The following is a 12,544-nucleotide window of genomic DNA, read 5'->3' as shown; positions in this document are numbered from 1 at the left end:
GAAGTGCTTGCACACAATAAACCCCTATAGAAGTGTTTTCTGTTACAGTTTTGTGACATGGTTTCTTGTCCCTTCTCTTCCTTGCTGCCTTTCTCAAAACACGCATTCAGAACGCCAGCATTCCAGTGGCCTTCTTCAAGTGTGCTATGGTGGTTTGATCCATACAGATTACCTTATCCCTTATTGGAGAAATTCTGCTTCTGTTAATGTATCCTAAAACCACGTTAGCTTTTTTATTGGCCTTATTCGTGTGTTTATTCATTCATTCAGTAAATGTTTATGGAGTTCCTGTTATACATTGGGCCCTGAACCAAGCATTAGGCTTCCAGTTTCGGCCTCTTGGCGCCTTACTGTCAGTGTACAACTTTTGATTCAGTGTCTTTGTTGACATCATTTCCTCTTCCTGGGAAATACTGCTCATCCTCTATATTCAAACTCTATTGCTCCTTCGAATATAATTCAAATCCAGTTTCTTTCCAAGACAGTAGCCCAGTGGTTCACCAACCGGTCTACACATGAAAACCTCTTGGAGACTTGTGAAAAATAGATTCCTGGGCCCTAATTCCACATGATCTGATATGCATATTCAGTCTGTGGTTCTGATACAATTGATTAAATACGTCTGTGTTGGGAGATTCATAATCTCTTTCTTGAGTCATAAATTTAACATAACACATTTTATATATGATTTATTTGATCACAGTGATTGTGGGGAGATTAACAATTAACTTTTGTATTTTGTCTTCCAGTTTAAACGGGACTTTTACAGACGTTATTGCATTTCCTTTTCTTAACATTCATGTGAAATAGGTGGTCAGCTATGTTTAATTAGATCCATTTTATAGATGAGGAAACTGAGGTTGAGAGAGGTAAAGTGTCTTGTTTAGTTCACCTGAGACAAAACTAAGATTTGAATCCAAACTCCCAATAAGACATTGATTGCAGCACTAATTTGATTGTTATTAAATCCTTATAGTAGCATTTAACTTCTCATACATTTAATTCTTATCTCCCCAACTTTTGTTTAAGATCCTTTAAAGCAGGGATTGTGTCCCATACTCACCTGTGTACATAGAAGGCCTCAAGCAGGTCTTCTAGACAAAAACTCAGTAAGAATTTATTGCTTTAATAGACGGTTTTCTGAAAAAAAGAACTTCTAACTTCTTTGAATGTATGAATCATATGATCATATTACTAGTTTTAGACCTAACCAGGTACTTTTTCGTTCATCATAGAAGTACCCTTCATACGTTCCCTGTGGTCTTTGGGGTTATTTCATAAGTTCAATTCCCAAGTAAGACAGTAATATATATTTTTTTAGTAGCAAACATACTCTTATGTGTTATGTTGCTTTAGAAATGTACAATGCAGATAATATTTAATGGTACGATCCTCTGCCACATCTCTCAGTTGTGTATCTCTATTTAATTCATTCCAGGGATGCCGGCCTCTCTCAGCTGGTGCTGGAATGCAGACGATGCTGTGGCGTTCGCTTCCCACAGAGGCCCGCTGTTCATTTGGACGATCTCAGGACCCGATAGTGGAGTGACTGTGCACAGAGAGGCTCATAGCTTCTTGTCTGATATCTGCACATTCAGATGGCATGCACAAAAAAGGGGGAAAGTTGTATTTGGTCATCTTGATGGAAGTCTATCAATTTTTCAACCAGGTAAGGATTTAATTAGTCAGGTCTCTTTAATTTTTTTATCTTAGCATATATAATTTTCTTATTTACACAGCATAAAGCCAAAGGTAACAAAATTTTCATTTTAAAATAGTGGTTGTGCAAATATTGTCCAGCATTGTGCTGATTCCAAATAATCATTCGAAGTGAATGTTATTTATAAGGCATTGTAATACATTTAACTTAGCTGTGCAGATTTTAGTTTGTTAACCCAAATCAGTCTTTTGTCCCATATTTTTACTTTTCTAACTCAATTCTTTATTTCTGAACATTTACTAAGAAAATCGCCTGAGGAACAAGGACACACAGCTGGAGTATATGATGACTTACTAATACCACTCAAAACCCTTTGCCCACCTGCTTGTAAAGTACCACTTGGTGCCACAGCTCCTTAGCAAGGACTGAATGAAAGGATCTGAGAAATTATGTTTATTTTAAAAATGTAAACAATAACAAAATGTATAATGAGAAAAATTCATACATTTCATTCTCCGTTCATAAATAAGTAATGCTAATATTTGAGAAATGTTAAAAAGCACAATCCTGAAAGTGCTTTTTCAAGATTAAAATGACTACTTTCACAAAACATACTACATTCAATTTGTCTGAAGTTAACAAAGAAAAAAGAAATTGAAATTGAACAGATGAAATTGTGAAAATTCAAATACATCTTTCTTAAGGGAATGATCTTTCTAAAATTTTTTTTAAAAAGGATATATAAAACATTGATACATAGGGCTCTTTTATCTTAACTACATTTTAAGCAGGATCTATTATTTACCTTTTAAAGGAAGATAAAAATAAATATACATACGCTTCCTGACCACTTCCCCTCTCCGCGCTCCTTCTGGTTGTACTCATTTAACACGGGGACAGTTTCCTTGTTTTAAATTTGAATAGGGAGAGATCAATGATGGTTTCTTGCCTCATTTGGATTTGTTGTCTCGAACTCCTTGGCCCGATCTGTTCATTCTCTGCACGGGGAGCAGATTCTGATCTACACAGTTAAGCAACATAATTCACAGACTTTCTCTGTCTTGGTGTAGTGAATACCGCTTCTCCCCCTGTGCTCTTCATCTCTGGCGGTTTTCCTCAGTACCAGGGAGGTAATTTAGGGTAAAGATGTAGTTTAGGGAGAAGATGGCTGTGTGCTGTGTGGTCCCAGATCTCTTTAGGGACACTGCCCTCTTCTCCCCCTGGCTGGCCTGCACCCAGAGATTTCGTGAGGGCTGTCACACTTTCTTTTTGGGGAATCTGTGTGCCGCCCGAGCTTGGAGGAGATAACGAGGAATGTGCTCTTATTTTGGTCCAAATTTCATTCTCAATATTTTTCACATTTTGTAATTTGTCATTGTGGCCAGCTCCTTTTTCATGGACTAGGGCTTTCTTTTCTTGCTCTATTCTTGTTATTGGGCATTTTGGAAGGTTTTAAGCCATAAGACATGGAGACATTGCATCACGTATCTAAGATATAAAACATTGAGTCATCATATGCTTCTTTTGACAGAGAAAGGAGGGAGGAATAAAGGCCTCCTTTGCTTCTCTCTTTCCTAGGTTTACGTCAGGATAGAAAGCATAATATTTCAGCGGTCTGTCCTATGTGACTTCCAGAAGAGGCCCTTGTTTCCCAATAGCTCTGTCTTCCCGGTGTTAAACAGAGTAATCTGTGCACCTGTACCCACATCGTCAAGTGTTATTTCTCGGAATCCACCCATGGCTTAGTTTGCTAGGGCCGCCCTAACAAAGTACCACTAACTGGGTGGCTTAGAAGAACCGAAATTTCTTGTCTCACAATTCTAGAGGCTAGAAGTACAAGATCAAGGTGTTGGCAAGGCCGCTGAAGGTACTAGAGGAGGATCTGTTCCAGATCTTTCTCCTAGTCCGGTAGTTCCTTAGCTTGTGGCAGCATAACACCAATCTTCACATGGTATTCTCCCTGTGAGCATGCATGTCCTGTGTCCAGATTTCCCCTCTTTATAAGGACACGGTCATATTGGATTAGGGTCTACCTAATGACCTCATCTTAACTTGATTATCTACAAATATCCTATTTCCAAATGAAGTCATATTCACAGAAACTAGAGATAAGAATTCAACATCTTTTTTGGGGACACAGTTCAACCCAAAACAACCCAATACAGACTGGTTGACCTCCTTTATTCCATAAGATTTTTTGACAATGAATATACATGAAACATTATGGAAGGTATAATCTTGCTATGTATTTTCCTTTTGCATATACATGAGCTAATGAGTCATGAAGGAAACACTACTTTTTAATTTTGGTACTACATTATGAATTGTAAGTTTGAAAGTTTGAGACTGTTAGCATTAATTCTAGCATTGTTACATTTTTTTACTTTTCCCGAGGAGTGATCGCTCTTACCTTCTGTTTTTTGTTGGTGTGGAAGATTGGCCCTGAGCTAACGTCTGTGCCAATCTTCCTATATTTTGTATGTGGGACACACCAAGCATGGCTTGATGAGCAGTGTATAGGTCTGCTCCCAGGATCCAAACCCACAAACCCCAAGCTGCTGAAGCAGAGTGCAAAAACGTAACCACTATGCCACCAGGCCAGCCCCGACCCTTGCCTTCTTAATGACTTATTGACATCACAGATGGTTCTGTCTGTGTATCACAAGATAGAATTTCTGTCTCCAAGTTCTTGCAGGAGACTCTGCTCTCAGTCTCTCTGCTGTCCAGTCTTTATCTCTCTTGGAAGAGAAAAGAAATATTCATGGAAGGCTGCCTGCAACAATTTGGTTCATCCATCATTTTAAATCAGTGGTTTTTCAACAGTGCTTAGTATGTTTTTATATTTGTGTGTGGGGGCTGGGGGAGGCAGTGGGGGGACTCAGCAGGTGATCCAGCCAGGCTTTATGCCTTGGCTCCCTCTCAGTCTGAAAGGCACCACTCTATTCTCTATTATGTACGGCATTTTCATGTAAAACTTCTCATATGAACAGAGAATTCTAGGGCCAAAAACTTCAGGAAACTACTGCTTTAGCTGTTTCATTACATTCTTGGACAAAGCCAGATCATCAGAGAATTTTTTTTGATCTCCCTAATAGAAATCTTTTAATTGAATTGACTTTGGTATTTTCCCAGGGATGTGCATTAATCAAATTTGCATTGTTTTATTTCAGAGATGTTATTGATGACATTGTCCCTGTGTAATGCTGTGTTCCTCTTCTGAAAACACACAAGACGTTTATTTCTGGTCTCAGTTCTAGGAAAATTTGAGCTTCTCCTGAGCACAGTTTTTTGTTTGTCATTTTGTTTTATTTGTACCCTGTGGACACTAGGAATTGTGTAACCTTTCATGATTTCTTTCCTCTTTGCTTTGGCCACCTGATCTCAAAATTAAAATTTGGACAGCTGTATAGTTTACACATTGCTCTCATTATTTCATCTTTCAACAATTTCCCTTACTCCAGTTTTTGTTTTTCCTACAGAAATTGTCAACCTCATCTTCTTATTGACTTAATCATATCATATGCTTCTATCCATTTCTAACAACACAAGTTGCCTGATATGTGTATTTTATAATAGAACATAAATAATAATAAAATAAAAAAATGTTATCAGCTGTTGTTCTAATGACTGGCTATAAAATTTTACAGATTTAGTTTTCTATCTTTTATAATAAAAATGTTGATACCAGACAGAAAGCGATGACTATAATTCATTATCATTTTGACTGTAAGCGTGGGCCTTTGTAGCAATGTGATTTAGATATTACAGCGTTTGCGTTGCAAATCTTCCCGTGTTTTGTATTGCTGTTTTAAATTTTTCTTATTGTTTTTTATTTTTTTTCACATGCTGGGATATTTTAATAAACCATGAATAATAACTGGCACATGCAAATACCTAAAAGTTACTTAATAAATAGCACAACTTAGATTAATAAATCATTTTTCTACCTCTCTCTGCCTTGTAATGATCAGCTATATTAATATTCATTGCTGTTTGGTATATCAAATAGCAATTTAGCAGATTCTTTTGGGAAAGGAGAAGCAAACTTTTCTTGATGGTTATTGCAAAAATTGATAAAACCAAATAAAAGAAGGCTCGCATGCACCTTCTATGATTATATATGCAAAAATTCTAAATGCTACTTATTTAACAATAGCATTATATTTAAGGAATAATATATTCTGATGAATTTAATCTCAAGCCAGAAACTCTAAGGTTTTCAATTCACTTTACAAATATTTTATATATCCAAGGAAATCTATGTTTTGTGCTTTCATAATCTGATATGTTGAAAAACATTAAGTAATGATGACATTGCAGAAAGAACTATGATATCTTTCGATTGTGTTATTTTTTAATAAACACTTCTTTTAATGTTTGTAATACTTAGGAATAATTGATACTTTTTGTTCAGATTGTAGTGTCTAAACTTAGTTGTTTCCCTGCCTTCCTTCTGAGATTGAGAGGACCAGCTAACTGGAATCCCACATGGTCCCTCAACATTTTTTTCCCTGTTGCTAGTTGTGCATGTAATTTGGAAGGAACGAGAAGATTGCTTGATGATCCTCTGCTTCATTTAATCCCGCTTGTTTTTTCTCCTTATTTGTACTGGGCATCAGGAGTGATTGATTATTATGACGAATGACGTGTTGAGTGAGAAAGGCGTGACAGGAAATGTTGGTATCTGTTGCTATATGGCTCGCTGGTCTAAGCGCTTTACGCAACTAACTCACTCAATCTTTAAAACTCGACGAGGTACGTATTGTTATATTCTCCGTTATAAAAATGAAAAACTGAGCGCACAGAGATTAAGTGTCTTGTCCAAGAGCACAAAGCTACTAAGTGATGGAACTGGGATCTGGACCCACGGGTCTGCTCTAAGTCTGTGCTTTTAATCCCAACACGAAGTTCTTCCTTTCAATAAGCACTTCCTATCCCTGTGCTCTTGTAACTCAGCGGCATCGTAGTTGTTGACAAGATCACATGTATTATTTGCCCGTGTCTTTTTCTCACAGGTTTTCAGTAGCAAATAAGAAAGACGTTCAGGGTCCTAGAGATGGCCAAAGCAAAGCGGTTCAGTCTGACTTTCATCTTTGGGACAAACCCTACTTCCCTTGTATCCACATGTCAATTATGACTTTGCATAGAAATGCCAGATTTGTATTCCACGTTCTCTCAGACATCAGTGGTATGCAAGGAGAAAATGTGTATGATCTCATTTATTAGTCTTTTTGGGAGAATTTTGATTAAAATAATTTTCTTTATATTTTAATAGGTAGTAAAAGTCAGAAACATGTTCTGAGACCTGAATCTCTTGAAGGGACAGATGAAGAGGACCCAGTGACAGCCCTGGAATGGGACCCACTGTCTACTGATTATCTGCTTGTGGCAAATTTGCATTATGGCATTCGCCTAGTAGATTCGGAATCACTGTATTGCATAACAACATTTAATTTCCCCAGTGCAGCAGCTTCTGTGCAATGCCTGGCCTGGGTTCCCAGTGCTCCTGGGATGTTTGTGACTGGAGGTAAGTTTCCTCTATTCCCCAGAGTTTTAAATATGTGTATATTCTTTAATTGAGTCAGGGAAGTTATACTCGCTGATTGGTTAATTTTGTGTAAAACATTAATGTCTCAAATATTATCATTTATTATGTAAATGCCTACTTTACTTTTATTTATGCTGAATATCATTAACATAATGACAAATAAAAATGAAATTAAGGCCCAGTTTTCCAGGTTCTTGATAAGAAATTGGAATATATTATATATGTTCACACATGTACATGTCTGTGTTTGTGTGTGTACAAAAGGCAGACCATTCAATTTCAGGCATGGCGGGATGACGGTAGAGGTACTGACCAGAAGAACAATGTGTCTGGATGGGAACTCTGTTAGGCTCACTGATAAGTTTGACAGTCAGTGACCATGTATGCCCAGGTAGACCAGGCGTTTTCAACCTAAGTGGAAAATGAAAGTAGAGTTTATCACCATGGGTTGAAAGGATGCTCCATCATGCTTTCCTAATCATGAGAGAATTAGCAAAGCTAAGTAGTGATGGGGGATGGGAAGAGGGGGGAGTTGAAAACAGTAATTAGAAATTAAATGACTACTTTTACCATTTACTTAGGTTCAGAGCGAGGTCTCTGAAGAGACAGAGGACTTTCAGTGACTGTATAAATGCTTCTCATATTTGCTTAGTGTAAAATAAAAGACAAAGAGTTTTTATCCTCTTGATGATTTTAAAGAAATTCTTTACTTCTTTGAGCACTTACATTACCCAGGGAAGCAGATGGATTCTTATCTATATATTAAGATTGCTTTTAATTTCACAAGATATAATTAAGGATAGACATGGGAATTGTTTAGGTATTATTATTATTGAGATAAAATTCACATATCATAAAACTCACTCATTTTGAAGTGGACAGTTGAGTGTGTCTTTTTGTTTTAAAGATTGGCACCTGAGCTAACAATGGTTACCAATCTTTTTTTTCGTCTTCTTCTTCTTCTCCCCAAAGCTTCCCAGTAAATAGTTGTATATTCTAGTTGTGAGTACCTCTGGTTGTGCTGTGTGGGACGCTGCCTCAGCATGGCCTGACAAGTGGTGCCAAGTCCGCGCCCAGGATCCGAACTGGTGAAACCCTGGGCCACCGAAGTGGAGCACATGAACTTAACCACTTGGCCACAGGGCTGGCCCCGGTTCAGTGGTTTCTATATTCACAGAGTTGTATAACCATTACTGCTGTCTAATTCTAGAAAATTTCATCATCCCCCCAATAAACCCCATACCCATTGGCATTCAGTCTCCATTACCCCTCTCCACAGCCCCTAGTGCATACATGTATGTACATAAACTGCTAGTCTACTTTCTGTGGATTTGCCTATTCTGGATGTTTCCTAGAAATGGAATCATTCAGTATATGGCCTTTTATGTCTGGCTTCTTTGACTTAGCATAAAGTTTTCAAGGTCCATCCATGTAGTAGCATGTATGAGTGCTCCATTCCTTTTTATGGGTGAATTATATTCCATAGAGTGCACATGCCAGATTTTGTCTGTCCGTTTATCAGTTGATAGACATTTGACTTATTTACACTGTTTTGCTATTATAAATAGTGCTGCTATGAACATCTGTGTACAGGTTTTCACGTGGACATATGTTTATAATTGTTGGATGTATATATAGGACTGCAATTGCTGAGTCCTATGGTAACTCTTTTTAATCATTTGAGGAATTGCCAGACTGTTTTCCAAGTGGCTTCTATAAAGGTGGGATTTGGAAAGGAGGGGACTTTCTTATTGGTCCTCAGGTATATCGGGTGGTCCTTGTTTTGCAGCAAGTGAGCAGTTTACAAACATTTCAAATGAAGAAAGGGTATTTTATGTTAGGGGTGGAACTTTTTCTGTGGCTGGCTTTCCTACAGCAAGTGTGTCAACGGGGTACTTTTTTGTGCTCAAACTGTCTTAACGATCTTTGTAGGAGAAAGCTGCCAAAGCAGGCAGTCTCTCACCCTAGAAGAGGATTTGGAACAGAAAAAAATAGTAAAATATGCCAAAAGTTTAAAAGTCGAATAGCATTTCAGCTGTTTCTTTGTATTATTGTACAATGTTATTGTTAGAAGAATCTCAATAAGTGGTGCTAAAAATCTTGCAAGTTGAAGTTTTTGTTGATACTTTTATGTCTGGACATTTCATGTTTCAAGTACAATTCATTGACAGAGCTCTTTTTCCCGATCTGACTAGATTCTCAAGTGGGTGTTTTGCGCGTTTGGAACGTTTCAAGAACAACACCTATTGATAATTTTAAATTAAAGAAAACAGGATTTCACTGCTTACATGTACTTAATTCTCCTCCAAGAAAAAAATGTAAGTGAAAATATCATCAGAAATTAATATTTTAAGATTGTGTTTGCTGCTATCAAATAAAATGACTGATAGAATGATATAAACATATTGAATACAGTATGCTAATGAAAAGCAAATTTTTAAAAATAGTCTTTGACAATATATGTAGTAAAGGAACTATCAAAACCACACAATATCTAATATTACTAAATTGAAAATATTTAGAGCCAAGTTGCATTTTTAAAATTCTGTTAAATAAGATATATCTCAAATTAGCTACATGGGGAATATGAAACAGTGATATTGCTGAAAATAAGAAATATCAAGAGAGATGGGATTAAATCAAATTGGTCTGAACTAGGATACTTTATGTTTTAAACATGGCTCTTTTACAATCTGTATGGTTTATAACAAAGTTAAAATGGCCTAAATATTCAAAATATAGGATCTAAAACATATATTCCATGTTTGAATACCAGTTGTCACTGGATGAGTAGTCAGTATTATGGATGTTCTTTGTCTTCTTCATTTACTTTTGTGTAATTTTTCTATTACCTTTCATTGCTTTAGTAAATAAGAAAAAATAAAATACACTTAGGCTATAAAAGAAAAAATCTGGAATTGTAGGAGAGGTTTAGGATTTGAATTTTTCTTAAATATGAGGGAAAAGAAATTGCCTTCGTGTTGAGTCAGTTGTGATTTCTCTGTGTGGGTGGCAGTGTTTTCATTTTTGTGTAGAACATAAAAACCATGGGCTGTGGACTTTAGTGATCGAGTAATCTCGATTTATTGATTCCTCCTTCCTTGATACTGTCTGTAATATACTAGATAATTAGCAAAGGCTATTCAAAGTAATGTTATTTTGGTTAGTGAATTTAGTATTTAATTTAGTGGGCAATGGCAAGCAGTAGAAAATCTCTATATGTGAACTTCCAGCCTTTTCACAAATTTGGGCTTTTCTGTGGAGTCCTAATACTTCTGAATCCTGGAGACTGGAGGGTCTCGAAACATTAGGACTGGAGAAGTTATACAGTGGAGCCCAGTGTGTTGTTGATGCATCCTGCCTGTTTTTGGAGTTATTTGTTTCTTTGTTTAGTTGCTATTGAGCATCCATTTTGGGATGACTGAAATATCACAGATTCTCTTCTTTTGTATTCTTTTTCTTCTTAGAAAAAGTAGTCCATGCCCATTAGAGAAAAATCAGAAAATATAAAGAAGCACATTCCAATCTTGTCTTTCTTCTCTTTTCTTTTCTTTCTTTCTTTTTTTTTTTTTTTTTTTTTTTTGGTGAGAAAGATTGGCCCTGAGCTAACATCTGTTGCCAGTCTTCCTCTTTTTGGGTCACCAGAACAGCATGGCTTGATGAGTGGTATAGGTCCACACCCAGCATCCAAGCCCGAGAACCCAGGCTGCTTAGGCGGAGGGTGCCAAGCTTAAGCACCATGCCACTGGGCTGGCCCCCAATCTTGTCATTTTTGAGTAATTCCTTTCAGGTTCCCCACTGTTAGAAATCTAGTTTTTCCCCCCATTTTTTATAATGTGACAGAAACTGTGGAATAAGAAGAACTATGTAAAAATGAAAAATTTTAAATGCAGATATACTTGCCAAATTCTAAAAAAAAGATGAATTATGGATAGATAGGTGCATGAAGGGTGTCAAAAACCACCCATATGTCAAATATTAGAAAAACCAATCATGATCATATTAATTTTAACCACACTGCGAGCAAATTTTATTGAACCAAATGTGTCTTTTGTTATTAGTAGTTCATTCTGGTTTGGTCTTCCTGTCATTCTCACATTCTCAGAACTGAGTATTATCCAGATGAATGCAATAAGGAAGACTATATGTATTTGAATCAAAAAGAGAATATACTGGGAAATATTTATCTGTATTCCAGTGTATAATTAACATAGATTGGTCTGATAATTTACAGTGGTATGATTATTTTGAATTATGTTTGCAAGAGAATATTTACATTCTAAGGAAAAGCTTCTTGAAGAAGAGAAAATAGGGAATAAAGAATATACATAAAATAGCAAAACCAGGGGCCATTTATATAATTCAAAGTTGGAGAAATGGAAGTCTATGAACGGTAAAAATAAAACTGAGGAAGAAGCAAGAAAAATTGAGGTGCGAATGTATGTCAGACTGTTGTGAGTCTTAATTTGAGGTGCCAAATTGAAGTGAATTATAAATAATCTCAAAAATAATTATTTTCATTGGGTTAGAAATTAGTGGAAGAGAGTTCTTAGCTTTAAAAGAAAAAAATCCACATGCATGTGTGTTTGTGTGTGTAGAGGGGATGTAAGCTATTATATCAGCATTTTGAAAGCAGGTTCTAGTTCAAAAATAATCGTGCTGTGCTTTAATTTTTAGGGAGATAAGAAACCAAATATTCACAACATATTGTGATTCCTCACACGCTAATTTTCATCCATTTTGTTCCACCTGAACTTCTACACAGTCCTTTTCAAAGTCATATCCAATTTTGTCTCTATGTATATATGTATATATTTTTAGTAATGCTGCAAAAGTACTTCTGTGGCAGAAAATCTCATCCTTGCTTAATGGTTCATGGATATAAATTCTGGATAAAAGAAAACAAAGGAGCAGCTTTATAAATAAGCCCTGTAGTTTCATTCCAGCATATGGGAAGCTATTGGCATAAATGTTTACTTGCTTATTCTTTTCCTTTTTTAGTTTCAATTCAATCTCCAGCCAGAAATCATCACACATCCTCAACAAGTGAAGCACTTCCACCCCCAGCTCTGACACAGAATCAAGCGTTTTCTCTGCCTCCTGGTCACGCTGTGTGCTGTTTCTTGGACGGGGGGGTTGGCCTGTATGACATGGGAGCCAAGAAATGGGATTTCCTTCGGGACTTGGTACGTCTGTAGCCATTCCTTCTTTTATCCACAAGGCTTATTTTGTGTAAGCTCATGATGTGTACGTTGACTTACATATAAATATTGTTAAAATTATTTTTGTAGAGAATCATATGTTAGGACTTTATCTTGGTTGGCTGAAACATTTTA

At 36.5% G+C, this 12,544-nt stretch overlaps 1 protein-coding gene across 19 annotated transcripts in view; it reads left to right on the top strand.

The window, feature by feature from the left end:
• Positions 1-12,544, top strand: part of WDR17 (WD repeat domain 17) — a 101,435-nt gene that overhangs the window by 39,560 nt on the left and 49,331 nt on the right. For all 19 annotated transcript variants that reach the window (XR_011498800.1, XR_001401215.3, XM_070499888.1 and 16 more), the window contains 4 exons: positions 1,439-1,669; positions 6,936-7,187; positions 9,404-9,526; positions 12,210-12,394. Coding sequence is in view for 17 of the 19 variants with exons in the window: in XM_070499888.1 (XP_070355989.1) it covers positions 1,439-1,669; positions 6,936-7,187; positions 9,404-9,526; positions 12,210-12,394 (791 nt within the window). In the remaining 2 variants the exon portion in view is untranslated. The remainder of the gene's footprint in view (positions 1-1,438; positions 1,670-6,935; positions 7,188-9,403; positions 9,527-12,209; positions 12,395-12,544) is intronic.

Source organism: Equus asinus, chromosome 27 (assembly GCF_041296235.1).
Source record: "Equus asinus isolate D_3611 breed Donkey chromosome 27, EquAss-T2T_v2, whole genome shotgun sequence".
NCBI lineage: Eukaryota > Metazoa > Chordata > Mammalia > Perissodactyla > Equidae > Equus > Equus asinus.
This window is presented reverse-complemented; position numbering and strand designations above follow the sequence as displayed.